Source organism: Populus euphratica, unplaced genomic scaffold (assembly GCF_000495115.2).
Source record: "Populus euphratica unplaced genomic scaffold, PopEup_1.0 scaffold20.1, whole genome shotgun sequence".
Lineage (NCBI taxonomy): Eukaryota > Viridiplantae > Streptophyta > Magnoliopsida > Malpighiales > Salicaceae > Populus > Populus euphratica.
The window spans coordinates 1803349-1826267 of NW_011499854.1; the positions used below are offsets into that span (position 1 = coordinate 1803349).

General features: G+C 33.3%; 4 protein-coding genes across 4 annotated transcripts; 2 read left to right on the forward strand and 2 right to left on the reverse strand.

Annotated features, from left to right (window-relative positions):
- Positions 1-274: 274 nt before the first annotated feature.
- LOC105122616 (equilibrative nucleotide transporter 8-like) lies at positions 275-3585 on the reverse strand. The gene is made up of 3 exons (XM_011021840.1): positions 2773-3585; positions 1261-2078; positions 275-375 (listed from the first exon to the last, which is right to left on the reverse strand). The coding sequence occupies exons 1-2, from the start codon at positions 3290-3292 to the stop codon at positions 1384-1386; spliced, it is 1215 nt and encodes a 404-aa protein (XP_011020142.1). The 5' UTR covers positions 3293-3585; the 3' UTR covers positions 275-375; positions 1261-1383.
- Positions 3586-8990: 5405 nt separating this feature from the next.
- On the forward strand, positions 8991-10878 carry LOC105122618 (uncharacterized). The gene is made up of 3 exons (XM_011021841.1): positions 8991-9975; positions 10071-10156; positions 10223-10878. The coding sequence occupies exons 1-3, from the start codon at positions 9712-9714 to the stop codon at positions 10236-10238; spliced, it is 366 nt and encodes a 121-aa protein (XP_011020143.1). The 5' UTR covers positions 8991-9711; the 3' UTR covers positions 10239-10878.
- On the forward strand, positions 10679-12106 carry LOC105122772 (uncharacterized). The gene is made up of 3 exons (XM_011022060.1): positions 10679-10825; positions 10874-11388; positions 11748-12106. Exons 1-3 carry the CDS (start codon positions 10679-10681, stop codon positions 11989-11991), a joined length of 906 nt encoding a protein of 301 aa, XP_011020362.1. The 3' UTR covers positions 11992-12106.
- Positions 12107-17934: 5828 nt separating this feature from the next.
- LOC105122619 (axial regulator YABBY 5-like) lies at positions 17935-22298 on the reverse strand. Its single transcript, XM_011021842.1, has 7 exons — positions 21973-22298; positions 20712-20834; positions 19936-20059; positions 19710-19758; positions 19513-19588; positions 19323-19391; positions 17935-18216 (listed from the first exon to the last, which is right to left on the reverse strand). Exons 1-7 carry the CDS (start codon positions 22048-22050, stop codon positions 18169-18171), a joined length of 567 nt encoding a protein of 188 aa, XP_011020144.1. The 5' UTR covers positions 22051-22298; the 3' UTR covers positions 17935-18168.
- Positions 22299-22919: the final 621 nt, after the last annotated feature.

The following is a 22919-nucleotide window of genomic DNA, read 5'->3' on the forward strand; positions in this document are numbered from 1 at the left end:
AAAAAATATTATTTTAATATATTTTTAAATAAAAAATATTTAAAAAAACAATCTCAACTGCCTTATCAAATAGAATCTTCTATCATTATAGCATTGTTTTCTGAAAAATTAACAAACAGCTACTGGGGGATTCTGAGTCACATGTTTAGAGATATCAGCGAGATTCCTTTTTGCTTTGGTATCTTTCAGTGTATGTTTGAGGCCGTTTGGCCCCTGTAACATTAGCCTTTCGAGTGTGAAGGGGAATATTGGGAAGACAGACCTGTGCTTTATCAAGGGTAAAGAAGAATCTAATTTTAATCTTTTTCAGTACAGAAAGGACAAGGATACTTTCACACACACAACACGAAAGCGGCTGCGGCTGATAGCTATAAGCTATCGTTTGTTTAAAAAAAGGTTGCGTTAGTATTTTATTTAAAACATAAATACAATTTATTTAATAAAAAAATTTTATTATTCATAAATCTCACAATATTTTTTATAAATAAAACTAATTATATTATCTAATAACTAATACAATTAACATATATTGTGTATCATGTTACCTATTCATACTAATTGTATTATTTAGTAAATAATAAATAATACAATCAACATGGATAAGTAACATGCTACACTAAACAGTATAGCAGCTTTATTATTCTGGTTAGATTAGTTTTTGCTAGACAAGTCCAGTTCAAAGTTTAATATGCATTAAACCAGATTCAATATAGTAAAATAAAAAATAAAAATTATTTTTATTTTTTTAATTATATTTTATTCAAAAAACTAATATTATTTAATGGCACTATATAAATTAGATAGAAATCACTTGATGACATAACAATTACAGAATTTGATCGCAATTCTAATTTTGTTACTAATTATATTTTACCTAATGTTGTTGCGTGCTTAAGAAACTAAAAAAATTATAATTCTTACCGGATGTATTTTATATATAATGGAATTGTAGATAGTTTAATGAAACAATAAAAAATATTTTATATATAGTATTATTTATTTCATGATATAATAACAATAGTTAAATTTATAATATTTAAATTAAAAACTATCAATATTAATATATATTTTTAAAAATTATTTTACAACCTCAATTATAAATATTATTAACCAAATATATTAAACTAATTTTTATTCAATTTAAATTTCAATCATGATTTTAACCAAATATATATAAATATCAAATTAACCTCGACCAAAAATAATTTTTATAAAATATTTTTTTTCAAACAACAAGCACTGTGCTAAACACACCCTAAATTCATACCATGTAATCGGAATTGCCATTGATTATTCCTAATGCTAAGCTCTATTAGCCATAGTTCTTGAATTTTACTAGTGAACCTAATCTGCTTCCGAATAGCCCTGACAGTCCAAACAGACTCAAATGACCCAAAACCAGCTACTAATCGATCCACCAACTAACCCTATTCCTAGGAACACAACCATTAAAATTGCAGATAACTCTGATTCTGAAACTGATACTGACTTGGGGGTAAGGATCATGAGAACGCTTGTCAGGTAGCCATTGGTCACTCCGAGCATGAAAGTCAGAGCTGCCACTGTTAATTCAGTTTTCAGCCACTTGGGTCCATGGAGGCAAGCTGCAAAGAGTGGATAGAAAACAAGCCTGAGAATGCAAACCCATGTTGCCTTCTTGATGCTCTTTAGAACATATATTGCAGTTAAGGATTTCCCTGTGAAGTCTGCAACATTGTATATTGTTATCAGCAAAACTGGATACCAATCTTTTAGTATCTTGGATGTGAGATCTTCTGCTATGAAACCAGGAAATATCGAAAGAGTCACTATATAAATCATGAGAATTCCAAAAGCTGGCCATCGGATTTTTCTTGCTACAGCCCAAAATTCTGGCTTTGGACACAATGAATCATCTGGAGTAAGTTTGTAATATTGTTCCATAACTGGTAGTTTGTATAACAAGTTGCAAGAGAGAGTGCAGCACAGCAGAATGATGGCACTAACTATAAAGTAGAAGTGGGCACTCGTTTGGAGACCTTGAGGATTCTTGGGGAGTGATGCCTTTGTTATAATCCTCAAGATGGAAATGAGAACACCTGTTACAAGGAATTGATGTTGTCAGAGGATCCGAGTGTGATTCTTTGAGTTGTCTAAAAAAATATTGCTTGGCCAGAGAAGCTTTGCTTTTCACCCACCTACTTCTTACAGGCAAAATAAAGTTCAAGCAAGACAACTAACATGAATGTTCCATCTTCTCCTAAAAAAATCTGCTAAAAAGTACGCAATTTGAAACCAACTTCAGGGAGGAAATGGCAAATATTCAATGAGGCTCTAATACTCTGCAATACCAAAACTCTTGAAATTCAGAAATCACTCGCTGCTCCACTTGGCATGAAAACTGTACATGTCTTTTCAGAAGTTATGTTGTGCCAAATAAGTCCTCGTTGGCAATGATTGGGAAAATAAAAGCATGCTATTGCTGGAAATGGCTGCTTATTCTAATTAATATAGGAAAATAGTGAAGGTTTGTGCCTTGATATAACTTCTAGGAAGTGCATCCATAACTTTTGGCCCTAAAAAGAAGGAAAAACAACAAGAGTCCCCTTAGGATGCTATTTATCTTCCTCAAACTCTCTCCAACAGTAGAAATTTTTTTAATGAACGAATAGGTAGGTTGGTTCTAATTCATACTTTGGAAAGAGAGAATATGCTTCATCACATTTAGAACTTAATTGTTGAATCATGGAAGAAATGAGAAGGGAAGTTAGAAGCTGCAGTATTATATAATACCTGAAGAGGCAGTTCCTGCAAAAACAGCCTGCATGTACTGTTTTGGAAGCTTTCCAGCTGCTCCTATCAAACTTCCTCCTATCAAGCCATCAGCTATACCACAAACCACAACTGATGCAACCGTCACACCATAGGCTCCATTTGAGCTCCGTTTTGGCCCACTGCTGCTCCAAGACCAGTCGATTACAGGAGCCACCATTAGAGAGAGTATAAACATGCAAAATCCCATGTTCATTCTCAATCTGTAACCTAACTTCTTGCTCCAACCACCCCAACTCATGACTATTACTAGAACTAGCACCGAAGAGCTCATGTAAGCTACAGAAAAGACCTTCTCAATGTGCTTGGTTGGATAGAGATAGCCAAAGTAATCAATAGCTGTGATGAAAGCATTCCATGGAAGCAAATTACCAGCACCAAGCAAAAAATGGATTATATAAGCAATCTTGAAGGTGTCTCTTGGCTCAGGATAATCAGCAGATCCTTTCTCGCCTTCCATTTTTTGCATTCTTGCATTCATCTAATTACTAACAGTCTCGGTTGGAACTTAAGGTTAATATAGGCGGAAACCAAACGTAGCGAATTTTTGATATGTGATGTTGATTAGAAAGGCATCAACAAGCTGAGCTGATCCAATAAACTCTGCCTATACACTAAGAAAATGCTACCAACTACTAAATTTAACTTCCTGCATAAGCCAGTAGGCCTAGTTGACAGCTCTATATGTTTTTCCCCCCAGATTTGATTGATGGGCTGCTTATGGAATCAATGGGGCTAAAAATTATGCAGTGTGGGGACATAAACGGATGGGTGGTGTTAGAAGTACCTTTAAGTGCACTACCAGCACATGGTGTAGGCTTGCTGGGAATGTGTGATATAGCCAGAATCTAACAAGAAATGTTAGCTGGTTACTTACCAATAATCTATAACCATTGAGTTCTAGCAACTGTTGGGTCCATTTGAAGTCAGATCACAAGTCTTTTCCAGAGTTTCAACATCTTCCTTCAGATGTTTTCACAAGTTGCAGGACAATCATTTGTTAATTAGAGGGGAGAATCCAATATCAACTCATTTACTAATTTGATGTTAAGGACCTTAATCTGAAGTTAAATATCAACTCATTTGCTAATCTGATGTTAAGGACCTTAATCTGAAGTTAACACTCGTAGAAAGTCTTTTAACAATGCAAGATTTGATTGTTCTTTGATTAGTATCTCCAAAGGGCTTTCACTAGCTAGTGCCGAACTGGTCCTATCAGAGGAGTAGTGCCTTGAAGTGAAAGGTAACTCCTTTCGGTGTGAATGTGGTCCTCTATTGATTAGAGCATGCGGAACTTGATTCTGTCCTCAGATGTTAACAGATGTTCAGTACTGTAGATATTGATCACCTCCTCCCCTCTTTGACTCCTGTCGATACTTGTATTATTATCTGCAATTATTTATTCCTTCCTTAGCTCTCCTCTCTTTGTCCTGTTACTTTATGTTGACAGGTGGATTATCAGCAGCCCGCCATTGTGCTTGTGAAAATTTAAAACAAGAAAATGTTATTGATAATTTGATAGATTATACGTCATTTATATAGAGTTTATATAACTAAACAAGCAAGAAAATTTAATATAATAATTTATACAGAATACTTATTAAATTATTGAAATAATTCTATGATTGAATTAAGTTGTTTACTTCTTTGATTTCTTTTTTTATTAGAAAACAATTAATAATATTTACCTTATTTATTTCCTAAACCTGCCATCCATGATAATTTTAATTTTCATAAGTTTGATATATATCAACTCTACTATTTTTATTATAAACCTCTTATCAGAGAGATCACTCTCAATAAACAACTTTGATTGATCAATAAATGAATTTTAGGTTAAACTTATTATATGCTTGCAATCTTTAAAATATTATGAGTGAACAATTATGTGTTGTGAATCAAACTCCAAGTCAAACTTCAATGATTTGCTATTTTGATGTAACAACGAATAAGGAGTAAATGCTCTGAATCGAAAAGAAATATCATCAAAAGCATAATGATAGTTTTTATAATAATATTATTTTAAATAATAGAGGTTTAAAGGATAATAATTAATAAACCATGAGTTGATGTATCATTCAAAGAAATATATGAAGATGATGTTATTGATGAAATTATTAACTATAATAATATTAATGTTTTTTTTCCTATTTAAAATTTATTTTCAAACTCAATGATGAAGACAAAAAAAAAAGAATAGTAATAACTATAATATTAAAAGAAACTAAAAGGGCTGCTAGTGTTATTTTATAGCTATTATTGTTCATTCTCTCATATATCAATATAGATTATAGTAATGAATTTTTTTAAAAAAAATTATGTAGTTTTTAAACTTTTATTTTACATAATTAAGTCCAAATTAACACTCAATTGTATATATATATATTTTTTAAAGAAGTATTAAATTAAAAGATAAAGGACTTAAATAAAAAAAATAAAATAGGTAGTAGTTTTAAAATTTATTTAAAAAGCTCATATTAGTCCTCTATCTTTTTAATTTATTAGGTAGGTGACTTGTCCTTTTAATTTTAGATAATTCAATTTAAATAACAAATTTTATTTTTTTTATTTTTTAGTTTTTTTATGAGTAAAAATTGAAGGGCTCACTAAATTCCGATGTGGAGAAAGAAAGATGTCATTACAATGATTTTATCCATTAAAACAATTGATTTTTGTGCTAAATAATTTTATATAATGAGATGAGTTCAAATTAAAAGTGTTTCTTTTTATCTTGAAAGTGTCTAAAAAACATATTTGAACTCGAATTTTTTTTTTCATTTAAAGTTAATTTTGAATTTTGAAATGATATTTTATATTTTTAGAGGTCATGAATTGTTTAACAAGATTTTTAAGATGTTTTTTAAATGTTTTAAATTGAAAATAATTTTTTAAAAATAAAAATTTTATTTTTCCAACCACAAATTTAAAGAGTTTCAATCAATACATCATCTATTTTTTAAAATAAACATGTCATCTATCTTACCAACCAAAGAAAAAAAATAAAAACTTGTATTTATCAGCCTAGCCTTGGAGACCCGTGCACGGGTCTTATTTCGTGGGCATGACGCTTGGCCATACTTCAAAATTGTCTGTGCTAATCGAAGAGCAGCATGTTGGAGCAGAATTTTTAGAATATAAAGAATAAAAATACGATGGTAACAATTATTTAACTATACTCGATGATAGATATTGACTTGACCTCCATTGATGGACATGTGACCCTAAGCATCTAGGATGATGATCATAATGTTTACCATATTCAAAATAAAAAATAAATAAAAAGGGCTTTTTATCTAACCACAGGCGGGAAAGTTGATATATATATATATATGACAAAGACAAGCAACCTTCTTTATTTATCTATTGCTTTTACATGCTCTATATATTAATAAAGACAAGGAGAAATACAAAAAAAAAAAGGGAAAACCCATAGAAAGGGTATTGTAAAAGTGAAGCAATTTTCTCTAAAATTATTGGGACCTCTATCGGACATTTGTTGGATGAGGATGATTCTTTATGGGATTTCTTTGATTTGCTTTGTAGCATTTTACCAAATATTTCGGGACAATGATGGCATGGATCGACTTCAAATTATAATCTTCCTCCCTCCCTCATAATTTGTAAATAACGACGCCCATTATGGATCCTTTTAGTGGAGCTATCTTAAAAAAATGCCCCACTTATATAGAAAGTTTCAATTTTTTTGCCTTTCATCTGTATTATATCTAAATATGTAAAAAAGACATTACTTTTAATGAAATTTAATATTTTTTTGTTAAAGAATTTTACTAGAATGATCTATTTGAAAAACCTAATTTCTTCTAAAAAAAATAGTTGTGGTATAAATTGATACCACCCAGCTGCCTTCCAGTATATATATATATATATATATATAGTGTGTGTGTGTGTGTCATCGTTATATTTGAATAACTTCAAGCAGTATATATATCCAATTAAACTTGATTACAAGTCACAAAGTTAAGTAGACTTGTTTTTTTTTATTTTTGTTTTATAAGAATTTGAAAAAGTTTAGCCTATGCAAAACGCAAATAGCTGTCCTTTCCATCCTTTCATGCTTTGAATCTTAAATCTCCTAATAAAATTCCAGATGCTTTAGGTTTTAGAATTGTAATAGTAATTCCAGTTTAAAATATTTATTGTTTAGAAATATATTAAAATAATATTTTTATTTTTTAAAAATTATTTTTAAAATCAGAATATCAAAATAATTTTAAAAAAATATATAAAAGTATTTTTTTTTAACTAAAACAAATTTAAAATTTAAAGAATGTAGTTTCAATCTTATTACCAAACGGATTCTAGCCCATTTACATTATGTTTGGGGCCCAACTCATGACCAGCATACTCAATTCCTTTGTCACAACCTCCTGTCAACTTACTCCTCGCACAAACCCATCTTTTCTATGTTGACTCTCAACTCTCTACTTGTACTATTCAAAGCACATAAAAGCAACCAAAAAACCCATAAAAACCCCTATTATTATACTCCAATAATGACTCTTTGTTCTTCAATGACCTCTCAAGACACATAATCTAAGACATTGCTAATAATTCATGAAGAGGGACATTTGAAACTTATAACACTTAATTGAAACATATGTAATAATTGGAGGATGCTCAAAAAAGGCATAAAAACATAACACAGCAAGAAACCATGCGTGGCCTTCCTTTCTTGTCAGTAAAACACACACACCGAAGAGCAAGACCGGACTCTCTCTGTACTTGAGTCAATTCCTACTTCCACTACTACCAGCCCACACGGAAAGGGAGGAACGAAACCAAATGGAAACCACAAACGACGTCTTCGGAGCCGAAACCGATGCTGGACGATCGAGGAGCTGGAGGTAAAGCAAAGTTAATATTCATGAGCAAAAAGTTCAAACTCTTAATCAAAAGAGTTGAATTAAGGAATGTTGGGCTCTAAATTAAGTGTGCTGCTTGACTTATTCCAAGCTCAGTCTAGTTGGTCGATATATTTGAAAAACATGCTTGCTTTAACTTCCTTTTGCTGGAATCATTACGTTTCGATCTAATCAGCTTGTAAGTTCTTAAGTGCTTTTGAATTTCTCTAGATGCAGAAAGACACGTGATGTTCTTGATGCAATTCACTCGCATGTTGAGTTTGTAAACAGCAAACCTCGTTTCCAATTTTTTTCCCCTTCATGTCATGCTTTCTCTCATCCTACTTTTTTTCAGTTTCGTTTGTGTTTTGGAGAGTAATGTATTCTTCTAACAGTTTATCAGGGATAGCAATATATGTTTGCTATTTTGTTCTTTCGCTCCTTTTAAACTGGAATTGATTCGGATTTAAGAATATGAAGTTCAAGTTTGTGATGTATTTTTGTAAGCATTTATGGGGAGGATATTATGATTGAATATTGATGTATTCATGGACTGGTTGTACGACAGTGTAGTGTAACATAAGCTTTTGTTTGGGTTCTATATCTTGTGGCTTTTCTGTGAACAATATAGACTCACCGTTGGGAATTATTTCTTGCAGCATGTGGCATCCAGATCAACTGATGCAGCTGGTACTAGCAGAGTGGCAGAAGTATCCGAGAGTGGATCCGACTTTGAGGGCCATGAACAACATCAAAAAGTGGGCATGTCTGATCATAATGGGCTTTCTGAAATCGAACAACTAGTGAAGGACAGACAATTTTCTAGGTAATGGTCAATTTGTGATCAAACAATGGACTTTATGGGAACACTTTTGCTCCCCCAACGCTACTGAACTGACATTTACCCTCGTTGTGATAATCTAAATATGAAAATTTCCAAGTTTTCTCTATCATTATGCAGGGATGAAATTTATCATTTGATGGAGATACTTCATTCAAGGGTTGTTGATTTTCCAAATGTTGAGCAAGAAAAGGAACACTTAAGCGTGATTGCTAGAGATGTTGGAAGGCCCGCTACTGCCATTGAATATTCAAGAAAGTCAGCTGAAGAAAAGCAGGAAGATTTGAATACCGCTATCTGGGGAACCTCAAAAAATAAACAAATAAAAAGAGATATTCAAGTGTAATTCCAGGAGACGCTAGAAGCCCTGCAATCCCTTTTGAAAATTAAAGAAAGTCAACTGAAGAAAAGCATGAAAATTTGAAAACCGCTATTTGGGGAAAATCGATCCCTCTTGTCAAGTCAACTGTGAGTAGAACAAATCTCAATCAACTTGCATTTTCAATGCAGCTTGAGTTTATAAATTGTGTACCATGTATATAAGTTGTGCAAGGCACATGCTTCACTCAATTCAGGTACTTTTTCATGCATCAATCGCTGAATTTTCACATATCAGGTAAGATACGTGCAAAAGATCATTCTTGAGATAGCGTATACATTATTTGGTTGCCTTTAGAACTTAGTCTTAATATACATCTACATGCACGCGCGCACACACTAATATAACCTATCTTTCCAGCATCCTGTTCGAATTAAGCCTTAAAGTAAATAACTTGACCAAACTCTGACTTAGAAATTGTTATTGCACCTGCTTATGGGTGGGGGATAGGACATCAGTCCTTGACACTATTTTTGACAGTGGCATGGCTGTCCACTCACATCCTCCAAGGAAGAAGTTTCATTTTTCTTTCATTGAACCAATTGGAAAGGTTTGCGAGGAAATCGCAACAAAAAGAAAGCCAAGAATCTAAGTTCTATTCACATATACATACATACATAAATTAATGCATTTCTATATTTTCTTTTTCATTGATATTGCTAAAATGGTTTACTTTTGTACATGCACAAGTGAAGTACACAAAATTGGATGCGTATTGTGTTTTCATTTTCTTATATGTATGATTCTGGTATTTATTTGTAGTCTCACAGCTGCCAGATGATGTTGGAGCCTCACCAATTGATATTGCAAGGGCTTATATGGTAAACCGAATATCAGAAGCAGGCTTTGGCTCTAAGAGTTTAAATACAAAAGATGAAGGGGCATTAATTCATGACAATTTGACTGCATTAAAGCCATTTTCGCCATCTCCTTCACCCAAGTCATCCACATGCTGGCCAGGTGCCATGGTACAGTATCAGCGTGGGTTTATGACTCCTCAAGGTCAAAGAGAGAGATTTGGGCCTTGCATTTTCCCCCGACCTCCTTATTCTAGAACTAGTTATTCAAAGTCTAAGTCCCAGGTATGTGGAGCCAAGTTTTCTTATGCCAATGCTGTTTTTTTGTGGACATGTTTAATCACATGTAAATGACTGTTCTCTCTTCTACACATCATCAGTTGCTTCATTTACAAGGTGATAATGATAGGCACGTGAACATGACATCATCTGCCTTTCAGCAGTCTCAAACTCCCGTTATGGACAGGTAATTTTCCATATTCGTAGTCATCATCATGTATTTCTGTCTTGAGAATGTGATTTATTTCAACAGGATGCCATCATGTTAATCTGTTATCTAGGACAAGAGAGAAATAAAATTTATGGACAGGTAAATTTTCCACGTGTGCAGGTTTGTGTATTTGTGTGGAAACACTCTGTGATTTGTTTCAATTGGATGTCATCATGTTCGTTTGTTTTCTTGGACAAGAAAAATTAAATTTTTTGGCATATTGGTGAACTTGCAGTGGGGCGGGGGAATATGTTTTTAAGCTAAAAAAAAAAAAAATATTGCACTTAACAATTTTGTTTTGCCCTGGTTGGGACTTTAACACTCCAGTGGAATTTTAGGTGCATTGGCTGCTTGAAAATGAACTTCTGGGCCTACGGTGAATCTTTTTTGCCCTGTCATAGAAATTTTCTGAGTGACTCTGTGTTGCTGCTGTCCTTATAGAACTAGCATCTTTATCAATAAACTTTCTGGTATTGTTCTCAACTTCATTCCTTGAGCATGCAGGTGAATTCAAGGGGCAAAGCAGTGTATGATGGACATGGATCTGTTGGACCCATTCAAAGGACTAGGATACAGCGTAAATTTGTTGCAGAATCTCCTTCTAGAGGATCTGCTAATTATCATTCAACTTTAGACAGTTCTCAGGTGGAAAACTTGAAAGCTTTTGAAGGATTATTTTCTGGTGAAAAGTAGAATATTGAAACAGGAGGAACAAATGGCCCTTCAGAATTTCTGTTAGCAGATAGTAAACCACAAAGCTCTGAAGTCGGTGTTCCAACTGTTCCTCCATATTCCAGGCAGGGAGCGCGGAAAATATTAGAACACCTTGACAGCAATCTGCCAAATCCAAAAGAGAAATCTGCCGAGTTTAGGTTAGCCACCTCCTGGAAAAAACTGCTCTTTAACAAGAATAATAGCTTGGCCAATTTGGGAGGCCTTGACTCTTCAGGTAAATCAGATCAAGATGACAAAAGGAATTCAGTTCAGGGGACTGTAGATAGAGGGAATGTTCTCTTTAACTTCGCTGCTCGAGGAGATTCTATTAAAGCTAATGATGCTGCAAAGAGTAACACTTCAGCTTCAGACATGAAAGCTGTTCCAAATGCTGCTGCCGAGGATGTTCCAAGCTTTCATAACAAACCTCCTACTCACTCTTCAGGGAACAAACCAGTTTTGCCTTCTATCACCATTGACAAGCCTGATCAGAGGTGGGCGTTATCTTCCTATAAGAGTTCTGGATTTACTTTCCTCGTTTCTGCATCGCCTGGCACACTCTTTGAGCCTCCAACACCAACCATCATGCCGTCAACCTCAGTCACTGTTGTGCCACCACCAGAAGATGCATCTTCGAGTCCATATAGTTTGGCTTTAAGAGGTTTGGTCATGCACTTGTTTTTTCTTTTCCTTCAACAAGCAACGACCCTATACAACACAATGCATCTTCCGATCTGAAGTTCAACTTCGGATCAAAGAAGACGACTAGGGGTGTATTCAAGATTCTGATAGCCGTAATGATTCAAAATATTTTTTTTTAAAAATCATTAATGGCAACCAACCTAACACAGAGGTGGGCGTTATCTTCCTATAAGAGTTCTGGATTTACTTTCCTCGTTTCTGCATCGCCTGGCACACTCTTTGAGCCTCCAACACCAACCATCATGCCGTCAACCTCAGTCACTGTTGTGCCACCACCAGAAGATGCATCTTCGAGTCCATATAGTTTGGCTTTAAGAGGTTTGGTCATGCACTTGTTTTTTCTTTTCCTTCAACAAGCAACGACCCTATACAACACAATGCATCTTCCGATCTGAAGTTCAACTTCGGATCAAAGAAGACGACTAGGGGTGTATTCAAGATTCTGATAGCCGTAATGATTCAAAATATTTTTTTTTAAAAAAATTATTTTTAATTTTTTTTAAATCAACATATCTCAACAATATAAAAACATAAAAAAATTATAAAATTTTAAAAAATATGGTTTACACCATGTTTGCAAACATTTCCTAGGATATCTTTCAGTTCTATTGGCAAAGATGACAATGTCATCTGTTATTAATAAAATAATGATATTTTTGGGTATTATTTTAGAAAAAATGTCATTTTTAAGGTATTCATTCTTTTTCTAAAATTTGCCAAAGTAACAGTGTTGAATTATTATGTTCTCTTGAGATCTAATTTTATCTATGACAATAAAATAAATATTAGTGAGAAAGACAACAATTTAAGTTTTGGAGAAAAAATTTATTTTTCTCATTCATATATTTGTGTGTATATATATTGATAAAAACAGATCTTTTGATTAGTAATATGTTTTTTAAATAAAAAAATAATGGCAATCAAAATAACTAAAGATTTGAATTGAGGGAATAAATGCATTTCTTCACCCAAAACTTATTTTCTTATTTATGTATTTTTTTAACTAATTTTTTTTTAGAAATAGATTTTTTAAAATAAAAATTTATTACAACCCAAAATGTATTTTTTAATTAAAAATATGATTTTTTTAATTGAATTCTGCTCTCGAAAACAAAGATTAATTTTTTTGTGAGCAGATCATGCTGACCGAATTCTTTATTTTTTTTTCAATGATTTTATCATTTGATATCTAAACAATAAAACATAAACAGATTAAAATTTAAGATTAAAATATAAAAACGAGATATAATATAAGAAAAAACAAATAAAAACGATGTTAACATAACTTTTGAGAATGAAATAGTAAAGAAAAAAGGTATGATAACTAAAAAAAATAAATTCATTACATAATGTTGTTCATAATAAATAAATAAATAAAACAAATGACAAACAATGCATAGCAATCAATTTTTTTAAAGTTGTAGCAGCATGTGTTGTTAAAGAATGGAAAGTGTCCGATGACTAATAAAAATGAAAATAAAAATAAGAAAACATTGAGTGTTTTTCAATTTTTTTTCTAATAACCTAGATATTCATTCAGTTTTTACACAACATAATTAATTCTTAGACTTACTAAATGCTCTACAAGCTTAATAAACAAATAAAATATTATAAGAGTAACAAATATATATATAAATCAAACCCAGACGCAGAAAAAAAAAATTCCCTTTTCTCATACCACCATCTCAAGTGCCATTTTTTTTTTCTTGTTTTGTTTCTTATAGTTATATATACTGTTAAAGGAGGTGAATAACAGTGCTTTTCGACTTTCTGATAGCCCATAGAGGACAGGGCCATCGGCCTATCAAACTGGCCCAGATGGGGCAAACAAAAGTGGGTCACCACGAGCCCAGTGTTTCATTGTCGTGAATCGATTTTGATGATGTTAGCAGGAGGTGGCATGGCATGCATTCTTACCACAGAACTGAAGAATTTGTGTACAGAAAGCGATTGGTTCAATTTCAACGTGAGAACACGATGCCATGGGAATCACCTGTTCCTCTCATTTTGATTGCAGGAAGAACTTATCCCTTTCAGCTATCTTATAATTATCATCATTACTCACCCTCTCCCTTTGGGTTCCATCTTCACGTCTTCATGATCGCTTTTCTTCTGCTTTTACTGCTTTATTTTCATCTTCCTTTCTCTTAACAAAAATATGTGTAAGTTTCCAGTTTCTTAATTCTTTTTTACTCTGCTGTTTCTATTACAGCATTATATCTTAAAATTTCATCTAATAATTTAAATTTTCGTACTAAAATTGTTATTTAATATAATCTCAAAGTTTTATTTACAAAATGGAAGTTTAAATCTCATCATCTTTCTCTTCTTTTCTAATTAATGGGAGCTCAAAGTTACCTCATGACAGTAAAATTGGAAAAAAGAACAAGAAAAGAAAAGAAAACTGTTGTGGGACTGAAGATTCCAAAAGTTGTTAATAAAGGCATGGAATTGGATTTCCCATCTGTGGATTTCGGGTTGCGTTCCAACTATTGTAAGGAAAAAAAAAACAAAAAAAAAAGGAAAAGAAAAGAAAAGAAAGAAAGAAAGAAACGAATGCATGAGATGCCACAATTATTAAGGTATCGGAATAGGAGGAATACAGGAATAGTAGAGCTGAATATATTACCACTAGAAGACAGCAAGATACACAGAGAGCAAAGTCCAAAACAAACCCTAGAGTTGTGTGCGGGAGGGAAGGGGGGCGTGTCTGGGTGTGGAAGAGGTCAGAGGTGAAATGACATTGAAATGAAATTAATGCGTGAGGCAGACATGAATTTGACGTTTCAGATTCTAATGTCAGAAATGGGGTTGCAAATTGCAGAGTTGCAGCAGCAGCAGCTGCTGTGTACTGTAGTAGCTTAAAGCCACCATGCACCAATAATCTCTGTGTATTATTTGGTATTTTGTCCCTCTCTTCTGTAAAATAAACAACAAGGAGGAACAAGACCACAATATTTGCCAGCTTGTAACCTACCACAATCCACTTGCAGATCCCGAGGACAATCAATATTTCTCAATAGTTACATATCTCCCTTCTCTATAATTGTTTACACCTTTCTTTTTGTTTCCCTTCCGTATAATTTGCAAGATCACACACGAATTATCTAACTAATTTCGATGAGACTGTTCTTCTAATTATCCTCTTAATGACATATCTTTACAGGCTATCTTCGGGATTCAAACATGATAAGATATGATACAAAATCAATGTTCTTAATTAACATGTGAATATGAATAATTTATTTAAAAATTCGATTAACAAGGGTCAACGTAAAAGCTGACAGTTTGATTATTCAATCGATATGAATCAAATCAAATTCAATCAATGGATACTATCAATTTAACCGAATATGAGTCCTTTTCGATCTTCATTTGAATGGAAAAGAAATTTTCTTTAATTTTTATACAAAATATTCAACAGCAAGGGAAAACATTTTCATTTCGTTTCATTTCGAAAACAACTCTACAGGAGCAGAAACTTTGAATATTTAATTTCCTGTAAGTGTGACATTTTATTAAATCCAGGCTCAAAGGGTTGAAAGAGAATATCTAAAATACTATCATCATGTTGCTGCTGCTGCCATCGTCAACACTAACCCCTCCATTTGCCACCATGACCATGCACACCAAACCATTAAATCCATATTTTTTTACTTCCATATTTTTTAGCCCATACCCCCACAAAATCCTGAGATTTTGAGTGCAATTAACAATAACTTCAACCATATAGCTATTAATAAATGGGAGATTTAAGCAATATCTAAATTTCTCTTCATTTCCTTGATATAATATAAAATTGAGGTTCCGAAATCCGTACTGTTTGTTTGAAGACACGTACCTTTCGTTTTTTCCTTTCGAAATTTCATTTTTCCACAAGCGGATCCTGTGAAAGGAACAGAAAACTTTGACCGTATAGCCACTTTAGTCGAGAGTTCGAGGAAATTAAAGGTTGAAGCAACTGCAAAAGTGTTTGCTCTATCTTTAGTGCTTTTATGGAGGATTATGATCAGGGTGTAGAGATATATGGAATGCCATTGCAGGAGCTAAAATGGTGGTCCAGAAATTTCATTTTCAAAGAGGTCATGGACAATGATGATCAGTGGTAGACAGACAAAATCATTTCTTAGAGATACCTACTTTTGAAAGAGAAAATAAACGTCTTTTTTCATATATTTCATTTGAAAATATTATTCAGCAGAAATGGAGGTTGGTATACAAAGCCATCACACATTTTTCTCGATTGGATTTCAAACAGATCATTAATATATACATTCATGAAAAATCTCTTTCTTATATATCCACTTAGATTCAAATTCGAGATGATTACTCCAATCATAGAATAACCTAAAGGGTATAATCACCTCAGACAGCACATGAATGTTTTCATAAAAAAATAAATTTTTTTTTACCCTTATTGGTGCTGGAGACTAGTTGCATGGACTACACGTATTAACAAAGTTCTTTTCATATAATGAATTAATTTCTTTCCTGGCTGCCAGACATTGAGCTTTTGTCATATCTCTTTTGGGACCGTATAAGCTCTGCGTCCCAAGGGATGAGGTTTTTCTATTCCTGTCATTAATTTGGTAACTCCTTCATATGAAATATGCAAACAATCTTTCCAAAAAAAAAAAAAAAGACATATGCAAACAGGTTAAGTAGTAAAAGTGTTGATGCTTTGATCTATCAATTCAAAGGATATTTCATTATCTGTGCTAGTAATGGCAAAACATAGATCCATGAGAAAATCTAGGCATGATAGTGCATATTTACTCAAGAGAGCTTTCGCTAAGCTAGGACCACAAGCACACACATATGCATCTTTTTGGTACGTACGTTCATTCAAAAATAATTTTCTGTTTGATTTACGTTAAAAATGTGAATTTTTAAGCGATACAATTATAAAAGAGAGGAGGAATCCAGCGGATAAGCTTAGTGAAACATATATAGGAGGCACTCGCCTCTTTTTTTCTTTTCTACGATAAAGGAGAGTTTAAAACTCGAGATGCTTGGGAGGGAGGGAATTGTGAGAGCAAACCGAAGTGCTGTAAGTATAAAGGCCAGAACTCATCATCTTATTTCATAGATACTCGAAAAATGAAAAGAGAGATCCCTCACTTTATATTTCCCATATTTAATGAAATAAATGGAGAATTAGGATTTGAAGGAAAACCATCCCAAATTATGAAGCTGAAGGCCAATTAGGCCTTGTGTTTTGACCAAGAAAAAAAAAAGGACATGGTAAATAAAGTGAAGAATACACTATCTATTATAAGTTTTTGAATGGGAAGAAGATTCAACCATCAATCTGCACAAACATCATTATTTTCGAATTGGTATGTGTACAACTTACATAATAGCAATGGTTAATATTGCTGTTGCTCTATTTTCTTTCGTGACAGTAATTAACTTTCAAATTGATGCATTCCATTACATATGCATTAGAAACTCTTTTCTAGGCAACAAACAAGAGAGAGACCTAAGTAAACTAGGCACAATTTTTAACATGTACTCGTACAAGAGAAAATGATACTAGAAATATTAGGTGAATTTTTTAAGAATAACAAATTTTAACGAATTGGGATCCTCTTAGGTTAATTTATGGTTATATATATATATAATCATGTTGGTGATCAAATAATCAAACTCTTGTCTCTTGGTTGGTGAAATAACTAAACCCCCTCTTGGTTTAAATTTCAATGGTTAAGGTTTCATTCCTATAAGCTGCTAGTGGGTAATCGAAACGTTTTAAAATTACTGGTCTATAAAAAATCTGAAGCCATTAATTGATTTCACAAACATTATATGAATTATATTTATCTTTAATAAATTGAGGAGATCCAAATTCAACTTTAATAATTAAAATGCAATTCGGAAACTAATATCAGTGTGATTGTTTTTATTTCTTCTTTTCAAGAAAAAAGAGAAAGAAAGTCTAGGGTACCCTAAGGTTATATTAAGATGATCAAGTCTTAGTCCGGCAAGTTCTTTTTTGAAAAATTCTTCCGTCAAGCTTGCTATAATTAATTACAAGACCAAACCAAAAGACTTGGCTTTCCTATTGTCTTTGTCCAACCAATGCCTAATATGCTAATACACAATCATGATTTTTAATTTCTCTTTTGTGCCAAGATCATAAGTCTCAATATATATATATATGAAGCGTAAGTAAGCTGCTAATTATGCCCTAATCAATGATGATCACCTATCTTTGAGGGAGATGATGTTTCACACTTGTTTTAATGTAAAAAAAATATTAAAAAAAATCAGCAGAATCTCTTAGTAAGTCCCATCATTATCGGATTATATATAGCTTAAGACCTCATTACTCACAATTAACAAAAAAGATGGAGGATCATATAGATATTGACGTAATGAAAATAGCTTCCATAAAGTTCTTACATCAAGTGAAGTAAATAATAGCTCACAAATACAATATTGGAGAAACATAGATTCATATATATAAAAATATATCCTTAATTAAGACACGTTGAAGTCAAGGATTCTTAATATACTTCAAAGAGCATGGAGTTTCATGGAGGTCTGGTTTTGAAAAATCAAAACCATGATCAATTGTTCGGCAGTGCAGACCTTGACATTAGATGCTTCTCACTGCCCTGTGCAAAGTCATCAAGTGCAAAAGTAAGTAAATAATAGTGATTAATTAAGAACAGCAACTCATCAAGTCCCCTAACAAATTGCAACACAAACACACACACATATCTGATAAGCCACTATACAAAGCGAAAACATTAATACGGCAGGCTGCAGGAGACCAATCAGAAGTAAAACTGGAAAACTAGTAACTCTACCCATGTTACAAGAAAATTTCACAAATTAGTGATATAATTCTATTCTCATATTTTTAATGGATGATATTGATATTTGTGCTTACCATCAATTTGGTTATGATCATTCTATGATATTGGGTTAAGCTGCAGAAAGTGGGAACTTAAGGTAGAGTTGCTAATAAACCAAACTAGTTAACAAGAAGCATCAAGCTCGATGCATCAAATTAGTGATATAATTCTATTCTCATATTTTTAATGGATGATATTGATATTTGTGCTTACCATCAATTTGGTTATGATCATTCTATGATATTGGGTTAAGCTGCAGAAAGTGGGAACTTAAGGTAGAGTTGCTAATAAACCAAACTAGTTAACAAGAAGCATCAAGCTCGATAGCTCAAAATTAACATACCTTTATATTGGCTGGAGTAATTAATTTTATGTAGAAAAACTCATGAGTCAAAGTCATCATCTATAACTAGATCGATTAAAAATCCTTCATGCACCAATACCACGTCATTTTGTGATAAATGAAGCTTTATTAAGGAACATGTAAAATACGATTTTCTTAAGAAAAAAGGAAAGAAATGCAAAACACAACTTTCAAAATCCAGTCTTAATTAAGGAGCTGAGTGGCTTTTTTCGAAAAAAACATGTTAATTAAAAAAGATTAACTGATAAACAATGCGAATTCATGAAGAAATTTTCCTTTCTTCAAATGTCATTTCAAACCACTATCAAATCACGTTCTAAATCATGAGCATGTTTGAAGAAATGCAAGAGACTAGGAGAGAGGGAAACGGGAATTTGGTTTCCATATATATATATATATATATATATATATAGAGAGAGAGAGAGAGAGAGAGAGAAAGAGGAATTAACAATGTAAACTACATTTATTTTTGGTTAATTATAAGTTCTCAAATACTTACATCATCCACCTTAGTTTGGCTGTTAGTCCCCAACATCAATCCAAAATGAATATGAGGGAAGTGTGCCCACTGGTCAAACAAGATGTACGAGTGATCAATACCCCAAAAGAAAAGGAAATTAATATAATATAAAATAGTTTCGCAAAAGTTTTCTGATCAGCTTTGCAATGATGTTTGATAGTCCACTTACATTTTTGGCAGCAGTGCTGAAAGCTTCTCTGTGACTGATATCAGGATTATTGGCCTTGATCCTCTGAATCTCCTCTCTACAAAAGCACATTTTACTTTTTAATAAATGTACATAAACTAAGAACATTCAATAAAGGGTGTCACCAAGCGAAAGATAAGGAAAATTCAAGGAAGAGAGACTGAATAATTTTACAGTACTTTATGAACTGATTATATGCAGAAGGTACTCGCTGCCTCTTCTCGGGAGCTGAAAATGGAAAATAACAGCACAAACATGATCACTACAAAAATTAAAATATATATCCTTTATGACTATATTTAGAAAGTAAGACAAATGAAATCATCAATCCCCCCCAAAAAAAAGAGAATGGAAATGAACATAAATTAAGCAATCATCCAAGAACAGTGGAAATCTCTATCTTACGGCGATTAACAACCCTTTCTTGAGTGACAATGTTGGCAGCTGGGGTTCTCACTGAGATCTTGTTGTTGAATTTGGAGGAGGATCCCAGGTCAATTCTGTAATCGTGGGAGTTGTGGTTCGATGCCTGCCCAGAACGAAAAAAGAAAAAAGAAAAAATTATTTAGTTCGCTTAATTAGTAAAAGTAATTAAGCCATCAATCAAATAGTTATGAAATCAGAACAACCAATTAGAATTGTCCATTTATTTATTATTTTTTTGGTACATGAAAAACCAAAGCGAATAAAACCCAAATTGACAGACCTTGGAAAAAGGGCTCTAATCAAATGCCAATAAGACAAAACTAATAAAAAAAGGAATCATTGACTCAAGAACCCTAACAACTAATGTCTAATCAAATCAAAGTTTTAGCATGTAAATTTTTATTAGGGAGCACAAGAAAGTAGGGAAAGGAAAAACCCTAGTGATCTATAGAGCCTAATGCAACTGTTGTGGCCGCAAAAATCAGCTAATGTAGCCTCAAAAAGCAAGAAAAATAGGATCGGTTATGGCGGCTGCTAGGTTATACTCTACAGTATTATAAAAATAGTCCAACAGATAAATCAGGAATGCTTTGAAAAACTCCATCGGTTTCTGTTAAAATTCAGATTCTGAGGGCGGTTTTGATTCCCTTAAAAGGAGCAAAAGGACCCCGAAACCCTAGATTTTATAGGCTATATAGCAAGCAGCAGCCCCCTAAAAATAAGCTAAAAATATATAGTTATTACTTATATATCACCTGAACTTGATCTTGCCATGGCAGTGACTGAAAGGTAGCTGCCATATTCACGGACCATATATTGCTGCAGTGCCCACATCGGACGGTCACGATGTCAAACAAGCTGCTGCATGGAACACTCACCTGTAACACAACACCACTATTACTATACTGATCTCTATAGAATGTTATGGTTACTAAAACAAATCTCATCCTTTCTATTTTTGAAAAATATTGATTACTAACAGTTTCACATCAAAACTTAAAAAACTATCCATAAATGTACATTGAAAATTAACAATAAGGAGTTTTTTGAGATAAGGGGATAATTCCTTGAATTCTCTCTTGATCCATGCTATGAAATATGAAGATAGAGAGGAAGAGCAAGGAAAGATCAAAGCGAACGTTTTTCGGACTTAATTCCAATAGGGTTCTTTTGCATAAAATTAAGGGTTTGCAAATTTCTCTCGAGGAAAAAAAAAGGGGAAGGTTTGGGGAAAGAAAGCACTAGAAGCACAAGTGCTTATAGGGGTGTTACTTCATCTTCTTGTGAAGTGGACAGAAGTTCCATAATCGAGATCTGGGCAGGAAGAAAATCTTCAACTGGTTGGGTCTGTATGAGATATAGAAAGATGGCTTCGACAAAGCAGGCTTTGTGTTGGCTGGTGTTTCAAAGAAAAAAGGGTGGCTATTATATTCTGAGATCCCATTTTCATGTTTCTCTTGCTAGCTATAACAAAAAAAGCTTCGGATTGTGCAGCACTTCTGTGGTGCATCAATTTTAGTAAAGGAAAGGTTATTAGCCACAGAGATAGAGAGCGAGAAAATCAAGTGGTAAGGAGTCGTCTTCATCAGGTTTATCGGCAAATGGCTTCTTTTGACGTCAACCCCTTTATTCACGAACAAAACGTAGTCAATTAATTATCTCTCTCTCGGTCTCTCTTTGGTCTGTAGCAGCGCTATAGGGACCTTCAGGTCCGACTCTTCTTTGACTGCAAAAGAAGAAGAAAAGAAAAGTCCAACGATGGAGACCTGACTGTTGCAAAATCAAGAAACCCCAGAAATAAAAATCAATAGATTTTAGTTTAGAAAATTAGCACGAGAGCGAGCCTGGTCACATAGACCAGCTTTTATCATGATCTAAAAATGTTTCTTTCTGATATATGCAAGGAAAGAAACAGAACAAAACAATACTTGTGTGTGTACATAAGGACTGGCCTAAATCAGAACTGAAAAAAGAAAGCAGATCCCATTAAAGAAGAAATCATGCAGAGATATATACCGCAAGAACTATATTGCAAAAGTTGCAAGGGATGTAGCGGAGTTGCTCATTAGGCACCGCATCGATGCAGCTTGACATGATGTTTCTCGAGGATATTAACAATCAAAAGATTATAAGGTCTTTAGGTCAAGAAGAAGAAGAAGAAGGACCACAACAAACAAGAGGAAGCACAAAGAAGATATAAAAAGAGAAGGAGCTAGCTAGCTGTAGCTCTTGCAAATTGCAAAGAAACAGAAAGCAGAAAGCAAGAGGCTTTTATGATTCTCTCTTACAACTTCTTTGCTTTGATACTGGACTATTGTATCACGACAGTAAGACTCTATGGCCCATATATATAGAAAGTAATGCTTTAGAGAGAGAGAGAGAGAGTAAAGGAAGTTAAAGCCAATAAAATTGAGGGCAAAGAAGGGCAAGTATTTTTAGTGGCGCTAAAATCAGGCAAGAAATGCTAGGAGCTTGAAAGGGAGAAAAGGAAAGGAGTAAAATATTGGGAATAAGGTGAAAATATAAGAAAGTTAGGGTTTTTGGGCTGGGAAGAGGATGGCTTTTGGCAGCATTAACTCTATGTAACTATCATGATCAAGTGAATGTGACCTTACGCTCTTCAATTCTGCTTTACCACGGCGGACGAGGGGGGCGAAATTTTTCATTTTATTTATTTATTTTGAAGCATGTGTGTATGTTCGCTCGTTTGTTTGTTTATCTTGTGTTTATACTCGCTAGATTATAGCTGACATTGTCATCTATGTGTTTAGGTCGTCATCTATGTGTTGGGTCATTTTACAATTATGTTTTTAGTAGGTGAAAGAATTTAATGTCAAAAGGGTTCAACTTTTTCCTCTTGTCAAGATTTAGGTATAACATTTCCTTCCAAACTCGAGGGGTTTGACGAGATGTGTTCCTTTCTTAATTATTGGGGTTCAAATCTTATCTTAAGATATGTAATT